Consider the following 25,330-nt stretch of genomic DNA (forward strand, 5'->3'; position numbering starts at 1 on the left):
ATTTTCAGATGATTTTCTAATGTCCTACCAGCCATCAATTTTCTTTCAAGCATGTTCTGTTGTCATGGAATTTCCTTAAGAATTTGTATGTGTACTACATGTAATAGACAAGAGCCATTTCTGAAGTCTGCCCTGGTTTATGGAACCAAACAATTACGGATGCATGCAGCCTACTCAGTCAAGCTCTGGGTTAGTCTCAGGAATCTAGGCAACCACATGAGCCTGGTAACACGGAGCTGGGCTTTTCACATTGTGTGGCTTCAATATACATTAGATGTTCAGGTAAATCTCTGCCTAATAAATTTTTTTTTTTAATGTTCTGTTTAAGACTTGTATTATTTGGTTTCTCTCCCTGTAAGTGAAGCCTGTCAGTTCAGTCGCTCAGTCGTGTTGGACTCTGTGACCCCATGCACTGCAGCAAGCCAGGCTTCCCTGTCCATCACCAGCCCCCAGAGCTTGTTCAAACTCATGGAAGCATATAATAGAACCATAAAAAGACGGAGAAGAGCCAACAGTAGTGAAGACAGAAGGTTCTGGAACACCAAAGGATTTCAGAGCTGGCATCACATCAAGCAGAAACAACTGAAGAAGACTGCTGTAAGCTGTGAGGGGACATCCTCAGAAAGCCCTGACTGCAGAGAGGCTCCTCCACACCGCGAGCCACAACACAGACAAAACACCCACGAGGGGTGTAAACGGAGGGAGCTCTTCGTTACGACTGTGAACATGAAAGTGAAAGTTACTCAGTAGTGTCCGAACTCAGTCGTGTCCGACTCTTTTTGTGACCCCAGGGACTATACAGTTCATGGAATTCTCCAGGCCATTCTCCAGGCCAGAATAGTGGAGTGGGTAGCCTTTCCCTTCTCCAGGAGATCTTCCCAACCCAGGGATCGAACCCAGGTCTCCCGCATTGCGGAAGGATTCTTTACCAGCAGAGCCACAAGGGAAGCCCAAAAATACTGGAGTGGGTAGCCTATCCCTTCTCCAGCGGGATCTTCCCAACCCAGGAATCGAACTGGGGTCTCCTCCTGCATTGCAGGCAGATTCTTTACCAGCTGAGCCATTAGGGAAGCCCGCTGTTATGAATGTAGTTCTTACCTAAAACTAGGACAGACCAAGGATGCATGCAATGCATGATGCCGGCACCATGTAGTCACACCTCCAGGTTTAACACAGAAATCCTAAATGGTATTTAACTCTCCAACCATTTCCCAAGGACTACAGCTTTGGTGTTCTGTGCAGTCACACTGGCCCTGTGTTTGGTTTCTGCTCTGCTAATGGCATTGGAAATCTTACTAATGTTAGAACAGGAAGCCTGCAGTATCATTTCAAACAGCACATCATGTAGCCAGTCCTGCCATATATGAAACATTGAAAAATGTGATCTGTGTGCTTGCAGGTTTTGGACCAGATAAACACATTAGAATAATCCTCAATCTCCCAGTAAATTGGGGGCCATTATGAAGACAGGTGATGGGAAGCTGAATGGTCCTTTTAAGGCTACATCATCATGTTCCTAGGTCCATTCTCTTTGCTTGTTGAACTGTCAACATTGTTTTTTGCAGCTATTCACATTCTTGTTTTGTGGACAGAAAAATTAAGGTAGAAAACACACTTACCCTCTGGTCATCTGGCCTGTAAGTAGAGCTACAGAAGAAATACATGCTCAGAAATTTTAGTCAGGCTAAGTTAATAACATGTGGTTAATAAATAATAATGGGTAATATGACTAATATTATTCCTTTTTTAAAAAAGAAATTAAAAGTTAAACTTTCAGAGATATATTTAATAGTGATTTCCTAGGCCTATTTTACATAATCTTGATCTGGCATATTTTCAGCATTTTTCCTGTCTAAAGTTTTACATGCTTCTCAAAAACACTGATATCTAAAGATATGGAAAATAATGTTTTTTCTCACATAGATAAGGATCATACATCAACTAAGGAAGACTACCTCAAACTCTATGTGGCTCTTCGTGTGTGTAAGGTATGAAAACTTTCCATTCATTTTTGTCAGAAAAACAGATTTTTTTTGGAAAAAAATGCATTCTCTATAGTCCTTTAATATCTCTGCACTGATGACTAGAGAAACAGAAGTCCCAATGATTACCATGACTAGAGAATTAAAAACTAACAAAACAAAATTAAACAAAAAGCTTATCTCCTCTAATACACGGTCCTTGAGATTGAAAGTTAAAATGACGTTTGAAGTTCTAATCATGTGATGCCAGGATATAGACTACTGTCCAGCTGCCCACAGGTGAGGTTTTACCTACACAGGGCCTATGGGACACCTATTATCTTACAGCAAAGCTAAAATCACAAGCCAGTCACTAGTAGCAACAAAATATTTAGCCCTTGGGATTAGTACATGCTAGTTTTGGACCAGTTATATAACGCGAGAGGTGTATAATTTGTGAGCAAATTGTCAGAGGCTTGTCAATGTCTTTCTAGGCTGCAGAGTAGATATATAAGGGAACGGGTGGGTGTCTGAATTGAGGTTCTCAGATCTATCATTAAATCAGAGCACAACTTTACATTCACAGGATTCAGATCATAAAGCAGATACTTTCATTTACTTCCCCTTCAATACTTGCTCAATCAGAACTATTTCTCCTCTGTCAGACTCTTCAGGCAGCTTCCAAACTTCATCACAACACTGGTATAAAACACGCAATGCAGCCTCTGTGAACATTCTAATGAATGATGAGCTGGCCTTGAATTCGTCTGTTTTTGCACATTACAGCTGTCATTCTCAAAAGACATTTAAAATAGGTACCCCGCCACACAGTGATTTGAGAATGAATGAATACTGCCATTTTTATAATATGGAAAACAGGGTGGTGAATGGCATTAAAATATTCATTTAGGATCATAAGTATCATCAGTGATTCAAGATCATAAACTTGGCTATTTGAAGAGGCATTCTTCTCCATGATAAAGATAAAATTACTAAAATACAGAGAAATTTTGGATTTTTTCAGTGGTGAAGAAAAGCAATGGCTCACACCCACCCACACTGCCCTATACCAACAGCCAGAGAAGCATAATAGATAAAATATTATTTTATAACCAAGAAAACAGTGCTCCAAATTATAGCCTTACTGAATGTAAACCATTTCATCTTCAAAGTGAAACAGAACATCTAGCCAAACAACCACATTTTCTATCCAGGCAGTTTTGCAACCCATATTTTTTTTTCTTCTAAAATGAAAAAAAGTCATTTAATTTAGTTTTTGATTTAGCAGATCATCATCCTAATTGTTATGTTTCAACTAATTTCCCTGAGAAAACCAGCCTCTGGAAGGAGAAGCTGTAACTACTATATATTCTACTCCATGGCAGGGAGATTTTGCTGAAGATTTAAAATTCTACTGTGTGTAATTCCTATGTGAGTTAATTAAAGAAAACAAATTGAAACATTGCAGAGGTAAATATTCAACGTTTTCTTATAGAGTCAAGAGACACCAGCCGAAAAATTTTTCAATAACTCATATTTTGCTTAATTTTGATAGAAATTCTGATCAGTGTAGTAAAATATTTTTAAAAGGTGCTAATGGCTCTATAAATAATATGCTGTTTATTACCATGGTACACATTTTGAGAAACGCACAATAAAAATAAGAGTGTCATCAGTTTCAACTATATTGAATCAAAATAACTATTAATTCTATGCCAACAAAGAAATAATGACTTTACAAGGAGAGTCACATGTCAATGTTTACCTGTTTTGGGCTCCACTGAGAAGTATGGCTGCCCCTGAAGGATGCTGTAGACCACTCGAGCACTGTTGCCGTATGTAGGGTCGTCGGCATCCGTCGCGGTCACCTGTACCACTGAGGTCCCTACATGACAATCCAACATCAATCAATTAAAAACTCCCAAATGCCATAAAACAAGAGAAATCACCAAACACTAAAGATGCTACATTAATGTAAAGATATAAAGATGCTTTCCAGTTTTCATTTTTCTTTTTCTCAGGGATGTGAAAAATGGATACGTTTTTGTGTCTAAGACAAATTCCAAAAGATGATAAATGGTAATTCCTCAGAAATACTTAAGGGACACGAAAAGATGTTGGTTAAAAAAAATAGGACTGACAATGCCAAGTTAGACAGGGATATATTCTCAGAATTGGTTTCAACTTTTAGGCATCTCATCCATCAAGGTCTACAAGAGCAACCTCTAAGTCTCAATCAGTCTAAAAAGCAGCATGACAGATTCTAGCACCTTGACACTCAAATCATGGGGCAACCCTACTGCTGCAGCAACAGAAATGGAAACTTCAGTAACTGAGTAAGTTAATAAAGAATATTTGATTGGTACATTTAACTGGATATTAGGTGGCTACTCTCTTAGTAGTTTTTTATGAAAAAAACTAATTCACTAATTGACTTATAACAAAAGCATGAAATGAACACTGAAACCAAACCCTCCCAAAGGAGAAAAAAGATGATAACCTGAAAAATCACAACACTGGTTGCTTTTCTACATTTTGTATGATAGAATGTCGTATTACTTCTTCCTTTCACTATGCATTCACTTGTTCCAGATAGAAAGCATTTAGTGTGATCTGTTGTTTTCATTTCCACTTGGAATCTCATCTTAAAAATATTAGCTCCCCACATTTGCTTAGTTTAAATATGTAAGCACAGGATATTTTAGCATATATGTCCTAGTTAATGGGCATGGGACAACTCCCTTTCTTTATGTATTCATTCAAGGCTCAAGTTGGTTTCTAATAAATTCTTGAAAACATGGCATTTTTCATCTAACATCTGTTTTAGATCTATTCCTATGTAGATCTTCGTTTCAAAATTTCTTAAATAAGTCATTAAATGCTGATCTTACTATAAATCTATTCTCTTTTCCACATTATGATTTCCCTAACTGATTCCATTTCCTTTCAAATTGGGTAAAAATTGTGAGTGTCATTTTTTAAATTCTGAAGATTTATTTTTTTATTTGGTAGACTTAGGAGATTGTGCCATGTGGCTGCTTGGTAGGACCAAATGGTGAATGCTATATATTTAAAAATCTTTTTAACAACTAGATTTTGACTATCTTAAAATGTTAGAATCAATGATTTTTATATTCTCAATTTCCTCTATAATTCACCATCTTTACAGCAATATTTACTCTGGTAATATGCTTAAGTAACCATTTCCTACTTCATTGGAAAACAACTTGCAACAAAATAATGAAAACTATACCTCAGTAAATTTTGTTGCATGTATTTTTTTTCTGAAAGTGAAGTTGCTCAGTCGTGTCCGACTCTTTGCGACCCCATGGACTGTAGCCTACCAGGTTCCACCGTCTATGGGATTTTTCAGGCAAGAATACTGGAGTGGGTTGCCATTTCCTTCTCCAGGAAATCTTCCCGACCCAGGGATTGAACCCAGGTCTCCCGCATTGTAGGCAGACGCTTTACCATCTGAGCCACCAGGGAATTCACCAGGAATTTTTTTTCTGAAGTGTTTATTAAATAATTTATGACACACAAATATAGTCATACAGACACACACACCCATTCTTGTGCTTATTTATGCTTTTCTGGCAACAAATAAGCAATCCTAGGGGACTATGAGGGTCTCAAATCTTATAATATGTTAGTATACAATGAACAACAAAAAAATAGCCCTGAATAATATACATAGAGGACTTGTGTTGTATATACCACACTATTTAGTGGCTATTATAACTTTATAACTATTTGGCTACAAGTAAACACTTTGATAAACAGAGTCATGATAAATCCATAGGATATGTTTTATATAAGCATTTACTGTGCTTAGCTCAAGTTTGGATTTTTAATCCAGTGAACTCTCTCCCTGTCTAATAAATCCTGAAGACATTTGAGACTCATTTTCTAAAAAGTCCTGAGCTTGCTGTAATCGATCAAATAACTAAAATAACTTACACATGTGTATAATAGTCATCTTGTTTGTTATCAGAGTGGTACCATTGGAACTAAAACTACGGCGCGTTCTTCAACCTCTGGGACAAAAAGTGCGCATTAATCCAATTTGCGCTGCTATCTTCTACTTAGGAAAGGAAAGCCTTATCAAGCCCACAAAAAATGCCAAAAATGCCCCGGAGAATTGTAGCACGAATTGCTTACACACACCTCAAAACCTCCTGTTTCTCTAAACATTACTACTTCTCGGGAGGACAGTGTGCCTACTCTCTTCTCTAAAACCTCCCAAATCTTGTTATTGTTGCTGTCATCATAGTTGTTGTTGTTTCTGTCATTAAATGAGAGCAGCAGGAAGCATTCTGAAGGTGTGGGTGGTATTGAGAGGGTGTGACTAAGCCTGTGTGGTCAAAGAATGTTTACACAGAAGACAATTACAGGCAGCTGCTGCCACTGTGGTTCAGAACTTTTCCTGACCACAAGCACCTTTGGTTCATTTTCAGTTATTTCTTCAGCGGCTAGAATCACAGTCCCAAAATACTGTTCCCTCTCCCACCTGATAGGAACAGAAATTCAGGGTCACTAAATTGTGATTTCCCTAAAGGGTACATGTAATACACATCTTTGCAATTCCAGTTCCCTGCAGAGCGGATGTACAGATGAAAAGCTGGAATGAATGCAATGACCTTTATTTCCAGTAAAACAAATCACAGTCAATCAATAAAATAAAACAAATCACAATCAGTCAAGTATTATACCACATTGGTAAAATTTTCAGGGTTTCCCAGGTAGCACAGTGGTTAAGAACCTGCCAGCCAATGCAAGAGAAACAAGAGACATAGGTTCAATCCATGGGTCAGGAAGATACCTTTGAGTAGGAAATGGCAACCCGTGCCAGTATTCTTGACTGAGAAATCCCATGGACAGAAGAACCTGGGCTACAGTCCCTGAGGTCTCAAAGAGTCAGACACGACTAAGCACATATATACAAAACTTTCAAGTTAAAGACCTCAGTTGAAATAGGTGTAAAAATACAAGCTCCATTATTATTTTAAATAAACTTCCTCCTTCAATACCATAAACAATAGGAAATAAAATACATAAATCAACGGGTCTCTGTTCCAGCTTCATATTTTTTTTTTTTATTATCTTGTAAGATCATCCATATCTAAGTTACATACTGGCTGAAAACTATTTCAAAGATAGCTAAACAAGTGGAATTTAATAGTATTTGAAATACAGTATATACTAAAGGTAATCTACTTTCTATTTTTCCAGTCATGGGGCAATGGTCAGAAGGCCTTTTGGTAAAACAGCCTTCATTATTCTTTTATATATCTCACACTGAGCATCACCTTACCATCATTATAAACAGTATACATTTGAGTATAAATTCTCATGCATCTAAATTTCTGGAGAAATTACAAAAAGATTAGTGGTGGCAGGTGAATGGACATTTATGGGCTGAAGCACACTCTACAAGAAATAGACTAAATGTTAGCCTGGCTACACTGATAGTCTACCCGATACCCTGGCCCTAAAGACATGCTTAGAATAGCACATTATTATCCTAACATGGGGAGAAAGAAAACTAAATCATCACAAGGATGTGTCTGGAATTTTTTTTTTTTTTAGTTTGATACTAAGTTTATTTGGAAGGTTTTTTTGTTTTTTTTTTTTAACCTCTTAAGCATAATTTTAATTTTTTTTTGAGGGGGGTGGTGGTTGGTGAGCTATACCACACAGCCCGTGGGATCTTAGTTCCCCTATCAAGGATCAAACCCAGGGTCTTGTCAGTGAAAGCACTGAATTCTAACCACTGGTCTGCCAGGGGATTCTCTCATTTTTTAATTTTAAATATTAAATTGAAAAAGGATGATAAGACCTAGGTAATTTCTTGAAGACACTGAGCAGTATAAAAGAAGAATTTCCATACAAATAAAATAATGTGTCAAAAAGCAGAATTTAGACACTGGCTACTAACACAGCTCAAACATTCCCTCACTCAAAATAGTAATTTCTATACAAATATTAATGTGATTCTTTTTCCGGTACTTATGATGATTTAATTTTAAACACAAACCTCCCCAAATCAGATAGTGTCAGACCAACTTGCGCTTACTCACCCACAGGTGACATTTCGGGAACCCCTGCCGTGTACGGGCCATCCAAGAATTTGGGTTCGTTGTCATTGATGTCCTGAATCTTGATGACGAACTCAGACTCGGGTTCCACGGGCTTGTTGGTGAGCCGGTCCAACGCCTGGGCTCGAAGCGTGTAGTAGGCTTGCTCCTCGCGATCCAGCCTCTTGGTAGCATGAATATCCCCAGTGTTCTCATCAATAATGAAAATGGAACTTGCCCCTTCGCCTGACAAGATGTATTTGATGGAACCATCTCCTTTATCAACATCAGAGTGAAGCTGGTGAAAAATTCATGTGAGATGAGATTAACTTACAAGAGAGTCAGCGATATGGAGATATGTAAAAATAATTCTAATGTCAGGCAGCAGCACATGAAATTTTATTGTTCTTGGAAAGATAAGCGGACCTGTATTGTGCACAGTGAAAAAGGCTATTTAGAATGTGTCAGCTTGCACTTGTGAGCAAGACAATTGCATTTCTTCTGGTACCCAGCCTCACTTCCAAAGGAATTTTTATCATTCCCAAAGTTAGAAACTCGCTGTGTGTCCATGCCAGTTTTAGCCATCTTCCCTGACCAGAGCAGATAGTCAGTAAACTTGTACAACCAGTCAATTCAATCTTACTCCAAGCAAAAGGACTTATTCGAGCACATGAGTAAGTTTAGATCTAATACATTAAGTAAAATGCTTAGAAATCATCACATCCTTTTCGGGTACCCTTCCCTTGCACCCCCACAACTTCTCATGATTATTAAGTATGGATGGCTGTCCAGTCACTAAATGGGTCTCCAAATCCTGTTCTATATTTTAAAATTTGAAGCTGGAAAAAAAAAATTACACTGCTCTCTGAAGTAGGAATTTTAAATCAATATGTGCTTGAGACTTCAACTAAAACCTTTCTTGAAATACCAAGCACTGCATTAGATTTGCATGATTAACCCCGGCTCTGGCTGCAGGGGCAGCCCCTACTGATTTGCATTTCATATCTGGAGCTGTCCCTTCTGTGTATGTCAGAACATTATGTCGAACAGAGGAACCTGAGGAAACTCGGAAATAATTACATCTTTCCCTGAACTTCATAACCTGAGAAATGCAGCACCCAATCCAGAATTTCAACAATCTTTCATCCTCAGGAAATGCTGTGATTCTGGACTGCAAATAATACAAAGGCGAAAACCCAATTTACCAAATAGCAAGGCTGCCCTGCGGAACTATGTTGGCACTCTTTAAAAGACAAGGTGTATGGGGCTTCCCAGGTGGCTCAGTGGAATCCACTGAGTGGATTCATTGTAAGAATCCACCTGCCATTGCAAGAAAAAGACAAAGTGCGAAAAATATAGGATATGGGAAACTATTCAGGCAAGTGGGTACCCAGTCCATTTCCATCTTTAGCTGTTGAGAATACTACATTTGTACCATGAATTTCTCTGAGTGATCCTTCCATTGCACTGTAACAGCTGTGTTTATACTCGGCTTCGGAATACTTAAGTACCTGATTCATCCTTTTGTTTCTGTAGTTTTCAGCCAGGACAAAATGATACAAAAAATTAATTCCTGCCACAAGTTTTAATTTAGCTTTGTTCAGAGTGGCATTAGCGAGTGAATCACTGTGCAGCAAGATTATCCAGCATATGGAGAAGATGTGTTCTTGAAATATAATGAATTATTTAATTTTCTTAAGTCATTCTCAGGGTGTCTATTACATACATATATAATAGCTTGTATGAGGCAAGCTAAAAATCCCTCAAGTTTGACTTATTGAGTACTCCCTGTGTTCCAGGAACCACTGTTAATATTCTCTACAGAGTAACCCATCCCAGGCTCACACTGACTGACTTCATCATCCTTTTAACAGATGAGGAAACTGAGGTAGAGAAAGGCCTGAGGTCATGTGGCCAACTCTGCAGCTACATCCCTACAGGTGGCATTAGTGGTAAAGAAGTTGCAAATGCAGGAGGCATGAGAGATATGGGTTTGATCCCAGGTCCGGAAGATCCCCTGCAGGAGGGCATGGCAACCTACTCCAGTATTCTTGCCTGGAAAATCCCATGGACAGAGGAGCCTGGTGGGCTACAGTCCATGGGGTTGCAAAGAGCTGGACATGACTGAAGGGACTCAGCACACAGCATGCACAGGAGTATGAAAATGTCAGGCTGGTGGAAAGCCCATCCTCTACTCCTGCACTGGCATCCTGCCTCTGGGGGATGGGCTGTGTCTTGTGAGGGGAGGACATTAAAAGCTGCTACAAAGGAGAACTCAACTCAGGGCAGAATAAAGCAACCTGCCCCTACCAGATCGCCCCTCTAGATCTTAAAGATGCTCAATGCTTCCAGGGGTTTACATCAACACACTTCACAACGTGCCAGAAGGGACCTTTCTGATACCACAGAACAGCAGTAGACTCCACCACACTCAACAACACAAAGACCTGAGTCTAGAGACAAAAGATGACAGGTGAGAATAAAGCGGGGCTCCCCTGGTGGCTCAGCGTAAAGGATCCGTCTGTCAATGCAGGAGACGCAGGTTCAATCCCTGGGTTGGGAAGATCCCCTGGAGAAGCGAATGGCTGCCCACTCCAGCATTCTTGCTTGGAGAATCCCATGGACAGAGGAGCATGGCGGGCTACAGTCCATGGAGTCGCAAAGCGTCAAACACGACTGAAGTGACTAAGCACGAGCCCAAAGCAGAGTCCCCTGCTGCACACACCTCTCACAGCCACTCTCTCAACGCCTCCTTGCCTCATCTGTTCCTCTCTGGGTCAGCAGAGGGTCTCTGTTGATGGTAGTGTGAAATATTAGAAAGAGCTTCTGACCATGTAAATACATAAGTAATACCCAGGCTGCATCTTAATCAAAGGTATGGGCTCCCATTCCCGGGACCAGCCCTTGTGATTCATTTAACTAATTCCTATCAACTGACGGCCATCTTCACAGCGTGGTGATCCAATATTCCTGGGGTATTCAGGTAAGGGAGGACGCCTTCCTTTCCATAAAGGAAATGACCAAAAATGACCTTCAGCCTGAGCTCTGATGCTATATTTGACATTATACAATACCGTTAGTTGTTCTCCATTACTGAGAGCGAAAGAGCTCAAAGGTAAAAATGGTTCATATTGCTTGTTTTCCCAGTCATTCAAGGATCAGCATTCTTTTCTTCTACCTCTAACTGCCACCACCATCACCAGCCTCTCACACACACACACATCCATCCATTGCAGGAGCCCTGAAATCTATCACTCTCCCCATCACTGACATTTTTCTCCTAGCTGGGACTATCACTAGACTTGTAACCACTGCCAAAATTCAGAAGCATAAAAACACTCTAAGTCTAACTTGGTGTCCTTGCGAGGTTAGTAGAGGCATCTACTGTTGAAAGTAAATGATTAACTAGGAAACATTAAGATGGAGACGAAATTATCAGTGATTCACACACTAAATCTGTGAGGCTTCGCCCACTATACTAACCTTAATAGGTGAAGTGAAACCCATGCTGTTAGGAAAAACTACTACCTTTCTGTGCTGAATAAGCATGCCCAGCAAAGAAAAATGCTGAGAAACTACTGAATGGCAATCTATCAGTGCAGTCCCCCCGCCCCCTCCACACACACATAAACACGGCTGCACAGTCTTTGTAAATGACTATTACAGACTAGAGTAGGACACTCTACAGTGAAGACCTGTGGCCAGGAAAAAAGAAATGTCTATGGTCCCAATATGGTAAGTGAACAAATTAGCAATAAATGAAAAACACCATAAAAAACAAAGATCTGCACTCTATTTGGAGCAGAGTAGAACTCATGATGTTTTGCCTATTTCATTTGCCAATATCCCCGTAAACCTCATCTTTTGATTCATCTAAATAACAAAATCTTGATTCATCACCAGAAAAAAAACTCATTTTTACTGTCTGCATCTCCATATCTTTTTCAAAATATTTGCTGTGGCTCCAAAAGTAAATATTTACATTTTTCTTTTTTTGGCAAATGAGTACACAGTGAGGAGCACACATCTCTTAGCTGAGTCCAGCTCATGATAAGGCAACCAAATAAGCAGGAAGGTGAACCAAGTATGACGCGAATCCTGTGTCCCCGTGTCACTGCTGTGTTTGGTAACAATGTAAGAAATATGAAACTGTTGGAGTCCATCATAATCTACCCAGGCCAGGACGCAAGGCACACTTCACATGCACCTCAAGTATAATGTGTTTAATAATCCACTATGAGGAGAAGATGGGGCGAGTTGAGAGAGGAACACTGGCATAGATACACTATGTATAAAACAGAGAGCTAGTGGGAAGCTGCTGTCTAGCAGAGGAAGCTCAGCCCAGTGCTCTGTGATGACCTGGAGGGGTGTGAGGGAGGCATGTATGTATACACAGAGCTGATTCACACTGCAGAGCAGAAACCAACACAACATTGTAAAGCAATTATTCTTCAGCTAAAAAACAATAATAATAATCCACTAGGCCTCCATCATCCCCCACTCAATGGAATTTCGTACTCATCGCCTGTACACATCAACCCTTTCTTCAGTCTTTCTGAACAATAATCCCAACTTGGAATCTTAAAATCTTCCACCTAGGCTATAACAAAACTCCCCAGCTACTCTTCACTTTGAATAACTCATATCATCTACACTGCATGTCAGCAATGATCTTCCTAAAACTATACCGAAGTACAGTATAGGATATGTCACAGCCCTCATCAAATACATCTAATTGCTTCCCATGGTCTCTGGGTTTAATCCCAGATCTTAAGCACAGAGCTCCACATGGCCACGGGCCATCCCCGAGTGTCCCTTTCCCACATCCCAGAGGGCTCTCTACGCCCCAGGCACCTGGGATCAGTCACTGTGGCCAGAGCAGAGAAATCAGGTCCATCCCTTTACAGATCCGGCCTCCATCATCTCACCCAGCATCTGACACCCAGCTCGACATAACGAAAGCTCCCTTTTACTGAAATTTTAACAATCCTATTTTCCCCACAAGACATGTTGTTTGCATTTCTCTGACAAAACGCCTTTAATTCTGCTTTCTATTGAAAATCTGGTTTCGTTGTGTTCCCACCCTAAGAGCTGGGTTCGCTTTATCATCATATTCCACATACTTAACAAACTATTGTAGTAAATTTTGTAAATTTATAATTCACTTTGTGAAAAAGTAGTGCCTGTTTTATTTCCATTTCTATCCTTTTAAGTCTTAATAGCATTAAGTAGAAAGAAAAGAAACTAAACAAAAAACAGCCCATATCTCTGGTTTGTTCTCGCTAATCCTCTGAAACCAGGGAGAGGGAATTCAGAAACCTTGTTTCTATGCCCAGGGTAACACTTGCACATTGATACCTTTGTGTTCCCCAAGAGACAGAGTCCTGCAGGGACAGGCACGCTTTCTTATTCTTGCTTCCGTAAGTCTTATACAGTTCTCCACACAGACACAGACCCATAAAGAGGCTTTATAGACCGTTGGACGTTCTCAGATGGCAGAATACCATGTTCTTGATTAAAGAATCTGCCTGCAATGCGGGAGACCCGGGTTTGATCCCTGGGTCAGGAAGATCCCCTGGAGAAGGGAATGGCAACCTCCTCCATTATTCTTGCCTGGAGAATTCCAGGGACAGAGGAGCCTGGTGGGCTATAGTTCATGGGGTTGCAAAGAGTCGAACACCACTGAGCAACTACACTATGTTTTCAATTTAAGATTATAAAGAACAACAACAGATCAATGCACTGCATTCTGACATTTTTCTTGCATTTATTTAATCAACTAGGACCTGATATAAACTACTTGATCTATCACTGTGATTCATCTGAAAATGGAAAATATTACTCAATCTACTGAGGTAAAAAAAATCAATTCAATATACTGACCCACTTTTCTTCCCTCTATGAACATGTTCTGCTCTGCTTGTTTTCTGACCTAACTGTTGATCTTGTCTTTACTCTCCTGGTTCCCCTCCTCTATAAAATACCTGCACTTGAACTTCATTGAACAATTGTTACAACTACTTGAAATGATGTAGAAGGGTAAGATTAATAAATTACTATAATGTCAGGACTGTACTTATTAATGTATTGCTTTTGAAAACATTATACTTTCATATCAAAAAAAGACCAATATAGTCATAAGATGAAACTGAGACTGTTTATCATGAAAGATAATGTTTATCATGAAAGTTTTGACACTAAAAATATAAAACTAAAAAAGAAAGCCTCCATGATCCTCAATGACGAAATAGAATGATGGAAATAATTAATTTTATATTTAACATAATTAATTATAATTGATGTTATAATTTTTCTGTAATGAATTTTTGAATACAAAAAAAAACCACAAAATGCATATTATAGAAACAAAAGTTTATGCTGCTACATTTTTACACAAAAATGGAGTAATGATGGCTGAACACAAAATATGCATATGTTCCTTTGAACAGCATGGTAATCCATCAGAGAATGATTTATATATTGAACATTGGGCAAAAGATTTCTAAGGTAAATTTTCTACTGCTGATTTACTTATTCTAGTTTTTTTTTTTTTTTTAAGTTTAAAACTGTGTTACAGATTGTTAGAACTCATGCAGTTTACTTTTGCTAAACTTTCACAAGGTTAAAATAATAAGTATGAAGGGCAGTTTTAAACAATAATTGGCAGGGGAAAAAACTGCTTGAATATACACATTACATGCAAGTTTTCTTTTCTCATTATGCTTTTAAATAGATATTTTCCACTTACCACTGGATACGATGTAATTATCAAGCTGTTGAAGAAATATTACAAATGAAAACAAGTACAAGAGTCATATTTTTTTCTGGTTGAAGTATTCCTAATTTATAATTATCATTGTGATCCAGGTAATGGAACACAATTTTCTTGTGAAGCATCTTTGAGGAAGATGCGTGGTTTAAGAAGTATAGGTATTAATTACTATGTGCATGCATGCTAACTCGCCTCATTTGTGTCCAACTCTTTGCAATGCTATGGACTATAGCCCGCCAGGCTCCTCTGTCTGTGGGATTCCCCAGGCAAGAACACTGAAGTGGGTTGTCATTTTCTTCTCCAGTGCATCTCCCGACCCAGGGATCGAACCCATGGCTCTTATGTCTCCTACATTGGCTGGCGGGTTCTTTACCACTAGGGCCACCTGGGAAGCCCTTCATTACTACACATAAAGGGCTTCCCTGATGGCTCAGTTGGTAAAGAATCCACCTGCAATGCAGGAGACCCAAGTTCAATTCCTGGGTCAGGAAGATCTGCTGGAAAAGGGATAGGCTACCCATTCCAGTATTCTTGTGCTTCCCTTGTGGCTCAGCTGGCATAGAATCCGCCTGCAATGTGGGAGACCTGAGTTCGATCCCTGGGTTGGGAAGATCCCCTGGAGAAGGGAAAGGCTACCCATCCCAGTATTCTGGCCTGGTGAATTCCATGGACTGTATAATCCATGAGATTGGAAAGAGTTGGACATGACTGAGTGACCTTCACTCACACACTCACAAAGTAATAAAGGAAAAGAATATGATACAGAAGTATTTAGGAAAGATTAAAATTCCCTAGAACAGCTTTTAAAAGGAAAAAAAAAAAAACAGTGTATTTTAAAAAGGAAGGACTACTATGAATTTTTATCCTCAGGAAAAGTTTGCCCTAATGCAGTGGCAACATTCATTCATTCTGGGGTCTCAGTCCATACTAAGCAGCAGAGTGGTATCAACAGCTAGGTCCAGGCAAAGGAGCCAGAGGTATGTCTACTGAATCTTATCTTGTTGTCTTCAGTTCAATTTAGTTGCTCAGTCATGTCCAACTCTTTGCGACCCCATGGACTGCAGCACACCAGGCCTCCCTGTCCATCACCAACTCCCAGAGTTTACTCAAACTCACACCCATTGAGTCGCTGATGCCATCCAACCATCTCATCCTCTGTCATCCCCTTCTCCGCCTGCCCTCAATCTTTCCCAGCATCAGGATCTTTTCAAATGAGTCAGCTCTTTGCATCAGGTGGCCAAAGTACTGGAGTTTCAGCTTCAACATCAGTCCTTGCAATGAACTGCTACTGCTGCTGCTGCTGCTAAGTCACTTCAGTCGTGTCCGACTCTATGCAACCCCATACACGGCAGCCCACCAGGCTCCCCTGTCCCTGGGATTCTCCAGGCAAGAATTCTGGAGTGGGTTGCCATTTCCTTCTCCAATGCATGAAAGTGAAAAGTGAAAGTGAAGTCGCTCAGTCCAGTCCGACTCTTAGCGACCCCATGGACTGCAGCCTACCAGGCTCCTCTGTCCATGGGATTTTCCAGGCAAGAGTACTGGAGTGGGGTGCCATTGCCTTCTCCGCTTGCAGTGAACACCCAGGACTTAATCTCCTTTAGAATGGACTGATTGGATCTCCTTGCAGTCCAAGGGACTCTCAAGAGTCTTCTCCAACACCACAGTTCAAAATCATCAATTCTTCAGTGCTCAGCTTTCTTTATAGTCCAACTCTCACATCCACACATGACTACTGGAAAAACCATAGCCTTGACTAGATGGATCTTTGTTGGCAAAGTAATGTCTCTGCTTTTCAATATGCTATCTTGCTGCCTTGATTGAACCTAAATTCCAGTTTATTGCTACTTATAGATCAGTCAAGGCTACAGTCTTTCCAGTAGTCATGTGCATTTATAAGAGCTACATAATAAAGAAGATAGAGAGCTGAAGAATTGATGCTTTCAAAATGTGGTGCTGGAAAAGACTCTTGAGAGTACCTTGGACAGCAAGGAGATCAAACCAATCAATCCTAAAGGAAATCAACCCTGAATATTCATTGAAAGGACTGATGCTAAAGTTGAAGCTTCCGTACTTTGGCCACCTGATGTGAAGAGCTGACTCACTGGAAAAGACCCTGATGCTGGGAAAGATAGAAGGCTAGAGGAGAAGGGGCAACAGGAGATGATTGGATGGCATCACTGATTCATTGGACATGAGCTTGGGCAAACTCCGGGAGATGCTGAGGGACAGAGAAGCCTGGAGGCTGCAGTCCATGGAGTTGCAAAGAGTCAAACACGATTTGGTGACGGAACAATAGCAACAACCAATCAGCATCCTCAGTGTCCACTTAGCCTTAAACCCTGAAGTGAGGATAAAATGAAGTAATGCATTTGTAAGTATTTCATAAAATGCCACTTTCTATCCATACGTGTACATCCACATAGAGCTGTACTGTTGAAGTACCTGCCTTCCTTAGTGGGGGAGATCTTGCTTTAGTTTGAAAAAGTTCCACGCTCATGACTATGGCGTGGTTACTCAGAGCTTCATGTGAAGAGCCCTGCCTTTTTCACCAGGGACTGAGTGAAAGCAACTCAGAGAAGCATTTTCATCCCACGTGCTACATGCTACTCCCTAGAGAAAGCTCCACGGCACACATCTCATCATCTCTCGGTTGCTGTCTCCAGGACACGCATCCATACCTTTCAACCAACTGAAAAAAAAAAAAATCTGCCTGGAGTCAGCTTCTTACTGATCAAAACTCCTTGTCACCTAATTTCATCGTGAGAGCACAGTGTTCTCCACTTGTTGGCTCCCGCCTAAATGCCAAGTCACAAAACAGAAACAGTTAGAGAGCTGAACCCTTGGAAGGGTTCAGCTCTCTTCTCAGGAGGATGACTTTAAATTTTGCTTCTTGAAGTGGAGGTTGAGTAGAATTTTCCCACAGAAACACTGCATGTCTACTCAAAAAAATTAACAATTTCATCTGCCATATGCTTACGATAAAAATATCAGAAATACCGCAGAGTCGGACTCAACTCAGCCACTGAACAACAGCAAAGCAAACAAACTGGGAGTGGAAAGAAAATACATGATTTCAAACCTCAGAGGTTCTTCTCACACCTGAGACTCCCCTCCAGGGGATCCACAGTGGGTCACCCCCATCCCATCCCACTTCATCCCAAAGGCTGGGCTGCAGCACCCAATTCAACTACTGGAAGTGCTGGAGTCAGTCTCTCTCAGCCCTTATCACTTGCTGTAGGAAAACACCCTCTATTGGAGGGAGATGCCTCCTTAAACACCACAGAGCTTCCTGGGGCAAGTAGAATACACAAGACCAGGAACTAGAATTATAGTGGGAATGCCCGTGTTATCCTCATTCCTACTGATGCTTCTGTTTCAAGAGCGAGGTGATTCCACCAGGTTCCAAGTGCTCTCTGCCTTGTCCCAGGACTCCGGGGACCAAGGGACCAAGGCACAAAGAGAAGCCTTGCATCCTGGTAGGTGTAATTCATCTTGACCACCAGCAGGAGGCAGCCTTCTGTTACACAATGGAGACAGGAAGAACAGGCTCAGCATCTGGGCGCTTGGGTGACTCCAGATACTCTCTTGCCTCATTTTGACGCTACAAGGACAAGTGCAGGAACCTCAGCCTGAGGCAGGCTGGGTGATGAGAGGAAAATGGTGCATACTGATTGGAACCTGAAGACCACCTACAGCATCAGGGGCTGTAGTTCATCTTACTGACCTTCCTGTAAACCCCACCAAGAAAAGAGCTCAAATATGCGCTACAGGAGCTGCCCCCTGAACTGACGACCTCAAGCCATGGGTGGGGACCCCTCTGGCTGTCATCATGGGGTGTCATGGCACTGACCTCCCAGGTCCACTTCCTACCTGACCCCAGGAAATGCTGGGAGTGCCAGGTGCTGATGCTTCTCAGCTAAATTCTCCCCAAAAACTGTCACTCACCTGGGGGATATTTACGAATCTGGCAAATTGCAAAAAACAGCAAAGAGAGCCAGTTTACAGAAGGTAATACTTCTTTCTCGGAGGCATCCCCCAGGCAATGACAGGCTGATTTCAAGCTCCCCCTGCTCCCCTGATCCAGGTCGACTTTGAAGAGCCTTGCTGCTGCACACATCCCCAGAGACTAGCCCCCTTCCAGGTTGCAACTGCACCGCAGTTCACCCCCTCCCGCTGCCCAGCCCTGCCTCCCTCCCTTCATTACCAATTTTGATTGTGAAAACCACTCCAATACATCCCCGAAAGGCATGGATATCCCTGACTTAGCGTCTGTTCCCCGGACGCAGGTAACTCACTCACCGACTAATGAGTGGCAGAGCTTGGCTCTCTGAGGACATCTGTGCTCACACACCCCAGGCCTCTTCTGGCAGGGGCACAGGTGGGCGAGAAGCACATTTGCACAATTTGGTGAGAGATGCGCACACGGAGACCAGAAGGGGAAGCCACTAGGAAGAAGCTGCAGGAGGCACAGTTCTTAAAAGACATTTCCCCGGGCAGAATGGCACTCGTTTCCTTCCGTCCACACCTGAAACACTCTTATTTTTCCCATGCTCCCAAACCCTTTAATTTCTAGACACTTCACATGTGTGAATGAACCAGTCACAAGGGTAAGGAGGATTCTCGTGGGGGGGTTTTTATTTGGAAAACAGGAAGAAGCAGAAGGGCCTTAACTCACTGAGCCCAGGAGCCAAAGCTCGATATGCTTCTTCTTACACAAGCCTCTCAAGTTCTCCACGCCCAGGGCAAGCATCTTCTCTTCACCCAGGTGGTGAGACACCTAGACCCACCACAGAATTGGAGAAGGAAACAGCAACCCACTCCAGTATTCTTGCCTAGAGAATCCTGTGGACAGAGGATCCTGGTGGGCTGCTGTCCATGGGGTTGCACAGAGTTGGACACGACTGAAGCGACTTAGCAGCAGCAGCAGCCAGCATCCTTGCCGGGATAATGCCATGGACAGAGGAGCCTGGCAGGCTATAGTCCATGGGGTGGCAAAGAGTCGGACACGACTGTGTGTGCACACACGCACACACACACACACACACACACACCCACACACCCACACACCACAGAATAGTTCGATCAGAGTATGTGCCCATGGGCTTTATCATTATTATTACTTTTAAAAGATCTCCAGACCATGCTATTATACACCCAATCTAAGATTCACACACCAAAAGGGAAGAAAGGAATACAGAAGAAGCTGAGGAAAATATTCTTCCATTTGACTAATGACATCATCTTGAAAAGGCACACAGGTTCATTAATCAGATAAAAAAGCAAAAATAAGCATGTCTGCAGAGCTGAGGCAATAATTTGCCTTCAAAGAATTCCTGGATTTATTTCAACAAACACAAAATCTTCCTAAATAAAAAACACACCCATTTTCCAAGTCAGGACCCTCCACAGGGTATGTAATTGTCTCATGGGAAACACAGCAGGTGTAAGAAATAACAAGGCTGTATTCTGACTCAGGTGACCTAAGGAGAAGACATTTTTTCCTGCTCTAAATAACATTATCATTTAAAAATAAATGAGGAAAGTCAAGTCTCTTGCGAGCCTTCTAAGCACCCAAGGCAACCAAGGGATGCCTTACCCTTCTGCTGCTGAGTCTGGATTTGTGTTTAATGCCCTAGAGGTAAGTGTCTTTAAAGAAATATAATAAAGGTAATAAAGCTATGGGAACGTAGAGGAGAAAAACTTGGCAGCCCAAAGTGTCTCTAAAAGACTCAGGAAGAAACTTTGACCTGTCCTCTAACTGCCTAAAACAATTCAGATAGGGGGTCTGCTCCCTCAGTACAGCTATAACCAAACATGCCTGCAAAGAATGAGGTGGGTGTGTGGTGGGGGGAGCTCGATGGGACCTGGGGTCCAAAGACCACTCTATACCCCAGCCCTTCTGCCTGGCCCAGCAAACATCTGCTCACCAAACACGCATGTTTATGGAAAAGTTCTCCCCTTTGAAGTCCCAAACCACTACCTTCAACATCCTCTTTTGCCTTTAACTGAAGATGGTAGTTAGGGTGAGGGGTTTAGCCCTTGTGGCAAGTTCTTCCGGGTTTTTCCCCTCTATTTCAGATTTCTGTCTGATTTTCTCCTGTCAATCTGTCTCATATGAATTTAGTGCTTATGCCAGCCAGAAGAACCTATAAGGGGAGAGGGAAATTTCTTTCTCCTGACCTCAGCTTGCAATTTGGTTAAACGAACTCAACAGAACTAGTTTTTTTATTTTAAAAATCTATGTCCCGAGCTTACAGAAAGTAACGTTACACAGTTTGCTAACCTAAACACAACTGTCAGGAAGGGGTGCATATGCTAAAGGAAGTGTTGTTAATAATACTTACAATTTGTCTGATATCTTATGCACAAATTCAATTAGTATCACAAATATACACACTAAGAAAACCCATTTGCTCTCTGTGAGGCTTAAAATGTTACACATTTTCTCTGGGTTTCATCACATCACATTACAGATATGTGGATTAGATGTATTATTCTATTTCAATTTGAATCACCCCAAACTCCTTGCAGCAGTGCTGTGATGATAATAATTTTCTGGTAGAAGCCTGCTACTGAGGGATATTAATACAAGGAAACCTTTCTGGAGGGCATCATTAGGGGTGGGCATTTCCCCCCAGTTTTCTATGTTGCTTTTGTTAAAAACTTCCTTTGCTACTGATCCAAAAAATTAATTTTAAAAGTGCCACTGAATCTCCTTTTTTTTATATATATATTATCTGTGATTTAAATAAAAAAGAAGTCCATACCAGAATAAACATGTACGGTTACATGTCAAACATAAAACAATTATTAGTAACCACTGTGGCCGACCAGTGGGTTCTGGATTGCAATACTATGTGAAAAGAGACCATTTTAATCAAGGAGAAGGAATGACAGAAAAATTTCCTGCTGACAATCAGATCCAGACTAACTCAAAACCCCATTACTTCTGTTAAATACTGTACCCTCTATTCCTTTCTGTGTATTCTTACACTTACTTTAGACTGCAAGGAGATCCAACCAGTGCATCCTAAAGGAGGTCAGTCCTGAGTGTTCATTGGAAGGGCTGATGTTGAAGCTGAAACTCAAATACTTTGGCCATCTGATGCGAAGAGCTGACTCATTTGAAAAGACCCTGATGCTGGGAAAGATTGAGGGCAGGAGAAGGGGACAACAGAGGATAAGATGGTTGGATGGCATCACTGACTCAATGGACAGGAGTTTGAGTAAACTCTGGGAGTTGGGGATGTACAGGGAGGCCTGGCATGCTGCGGTCCGTGGGGTTGCAAAGAGTCAGACACGACTGAGCAACTGAACTGAATACTTTATCGCTTTATATGTGCAATCCTGACTTCTATCCGCCCTGCTTCACATATTGTTTTATAGCTCTCTTATTCAAATGCTAACAGTGAGAGCTAATATTTATTGAGTGTAATTATGTGCCAGACACATGGCCAAAGGGCCTTTAATTCTCCTAACAAACTTCTGCACTTGGCATTATTGGCCTAATTTTACACAGAAGGAAAGTGTTATTGAATAGGATTAAGTGCTGTGTCTAAACTTACCTAAAAGGGTCAAATTTCACTCTGAGATCTTGCCAGCAGCAAAGTCTGTGTTTTACTGAATCTCATCTACATCACGCTGCCCGCTCCTCACCTCCCATCATAAGAGTTGAATGACCTGAAAGATCTTAGATTCTTGTATTCCCCGATACAAAAAACCAACTATTAGTAAGGCAAAATGTCAGTTTATAGCTACTGAATTTCTGAGCTTTTCTTGCCCCAAGCCCCCATGCCTCCTGATCCTTTCAGCCCCACCCCCAAACAGTTGTCAACTCTCAATGTTTTTTTTTTTTTTGAGAGCTTTAAATATTTAACTAATTCTGCTTATTGTAGTCTATCTTAAGAAAACCATCATTCATGAAAAGATCTATATACAAGCATTCCACTGAATCATTCCCTTTAATATGGCAAAGACTGAAAATAATTTAAACATTCAATCATGTATCTTTTATGCATCCATTCAATAATGCTTTTGAAGGATTTTTAGAAAAAAGTTCACAGTAGATGAGAAATATCATGGAAAATGCTAAGCATCCAAAAGATTATATATTATGGTTACACAATCACTATATAAATACTATTATAAAACTAAGAAAGTATTCCAAAATGTTAACAGTAGTTAAGAGCACATGACAGACCAGACCTATCCACCATGACCTATCCACCTCAAGAGCCACCCCTACTACTGTCTCTACCTCGCCCACCAGTGCCCTGAATCAGGATTTCATTATTTCTCACACACATTAACAGTGAAGCAAATCATACCATCCCCAAAATGTACAGACTCTCAACAAGTCTCCCCTCTTAAAACATCTCTAACACATATTATTATTAGGTGATTGTCCCCTGCATCTTATAGAACATTAACAGTTTCATTGCTCTCCAGCTCAAGATCATGCATGGCTTCCAATACTTTCCAAAGTAAAGACCAGTTTAGCATCAAGGTCTACCGTGGCATAAGCTCAATGACCATAAGGTGCACCATAATCACGTATTCTGCCACAAAAGAACAAGAAATCTGTATGTTATCATTTTAAGATGTCCTTATTTGTACGAGGCAAAATGTAGGGGTGGGGGGAATGCATCTTGTAATTGAGAGAATATGCTGTTCTTTGGTTCTTCTCTATTTCCTATTTGTAATTCTCCCATAATCTCCTACACCAACCCCCTTCTGCCCTGGAATGCAACAGACAAGAACACATTGCCTAAGGCTTTCTACAATCAAATCCATCAGATTTCATACCAAAATTATTCCTATTTTGCATTTATCTAACATGAAAATCAAGGCACGTCAAGTAAAAATGAAAAGAGCACATGATGCATTGAATATTATGTTACTCGAGAAAACAGTGCCACCAGCTTCAATAAGTGACAGGATTTTGTTTAGTACCGCCAAGGCATGCATTTTCTCCAGAACATCTTTTAAGATGATCTTATTTTTACTTTCTTTACAAAATCAAGTCTCCGTTGCAATCCCGCTGAGTGACAGTCTCCTCTGGTGACAAGTAGTGTGATCAAATGTTGTAAGCAGTTTATCATTACCACCATCAGCAAAAACCTTGTCTAATTCTTGCAGGACCAATCTATAGACTGGACTAAAACTGTTAGACAGGCTTTTAATGCAGTGAAAAATATTTTTTTTAATAATTACATGAAAATAAGTATATTCACTGTAATTTCTCATGTGTGAGTGCTAACTCACTTCAGTGGTGTCCAACTCTTTGCGACCCTATGGACTGTAGCCTGCCAGGTTCCTCTGTCTATGGGATTCTCCAGGCAAGAATACTCGAGTGGGTTGCCATGCCCTCCTCCAGGGGATCTTCCCCACCCAGGAATCGAACCCTCATCATTAGGTCTCCTGCACCGGCAGGTGGGTTCTTCCCCACTCGCTCCACCTACATGCGCATCAGAGATCAGATCAGTCGCTCAGTCATGTCCGACTCTTTGCGACCCCATGAATCGCAGCACGCCAGGCCTCCCTGTCCATCACCAACTCCCGGAGTTCACTCAGATTCACGTCCATCGAGTCAGTGATGCCATCCAGCCATCTCATCCTCTGTTGTCCCCTTCTCCTCTTGCCCCCAATCCCTCCCAGCAGCAGAGTCTTTTCCAATGAGTCAACTCTTCGCATGCGCATACTTATGCGAAAAAAAGTCTCAAAACTTTGTGGGATGGAAACTGAGACACCCACCCCTTCCTTCCTTACAAACACTCAAGTTGTGAAGAATAATTGTTAAATCCCTCAGTATACATGAAAGGGAAAGAAAAACCAGAAGCTGGATGATTCAGGGAGGAAGGGAAAGCTATTAAACCATTCAAGGAGGGTCTCAGACATGGGTTAGCCAAGGACAGAGTTTCAGACGAGGACTGGTTCACGGCAGTGTTGAAAGGCATGCCTCCTCCCATGGCTTCACTTAAATGTAATAATTTTTTTAATACTGTTCATAGTTTTTTAAAAAAAAATGCTTACATATTTTATTGTAATAGAAATCAGTAAATAGCTGAGTTTTGGTACAGGTCAAACAGAATCAGTCTGCACAGATGAGAGAGCCTCTGGAAATAGGGTATGAAAATAGTGAAGAATGCTCTCTTATCCACAGCTCTGCAGGGCCCAGAGCTACAAGATTACAATGCAACACTGCTGCCACAAAGCTGGAAAAATGTATCATTCCAGAATACAATCTTATTCCTATGCTTATCCCCTTAGGAAGAAGATACACATATTCTCCCATCTGCATTGTATGTACTTGCTTTTTAATACAAAGCAAGAAAACTAAAATATAAATGACACACAGCCGTAGGGTGGAATACTGCCTACTGTTTTACCTTCGCTTCTCGAAGGGGTAACACCAGAGCTTTTTCAAGGCTGAGGTATTCAATTCCTTACACTGTACTCTACAGACACTGACTTCCTTTTGAGCCCAGAGGGCACATCAATTCAGTTCTCTAGAGGATAGA

General features: G+C 41.1%; 1 protein-coding gene across 1 annotated transcript in view; it reads right to left on the minus strand.

Annotated features, from left to right (window-relative positions):
* Positions 1 to 25,330, minus strand: part of CDH7 (cadherin 7, type 2) — a 135,417-nt gene that overhangs the window by 70,861 nt on the left and 39,226 nt on the right. Inside the window, exons 2-3 of the mRNA XM_010862322.1 lie at positions 8,042 to 8,336; positions 3,727 to 3,846 (exon numbers count right to left, since the gene is read on the minus strand). Of these exons, the coding sequence (XP_010860624.1) occupies positions 3,727 to 3,846; positions 8,042 to 8,336 (415 nt within the window). The remainder of the gene's footprint in view (positions 1 to 3,726; positions 3,847 to 8,041; positions 8,337 to 25,330) is intronic.

Source organism: Bison bison, unplaced genomic scaffold (assembly GCF_000754665.1).
Source record: "Bison bison bison isolate TAMUID 2011002044 unplaced genomic scaffold, Bison_UMD1.0 scf7180017864481, whole genome shotgun sequence".
In the NCBI taxonomy this organism is placed as follows: Eukaryota; Metazoa; Chordata; class Mammalia; order Artiodactyla; family Bovidae; genus Bison; species Bison bison.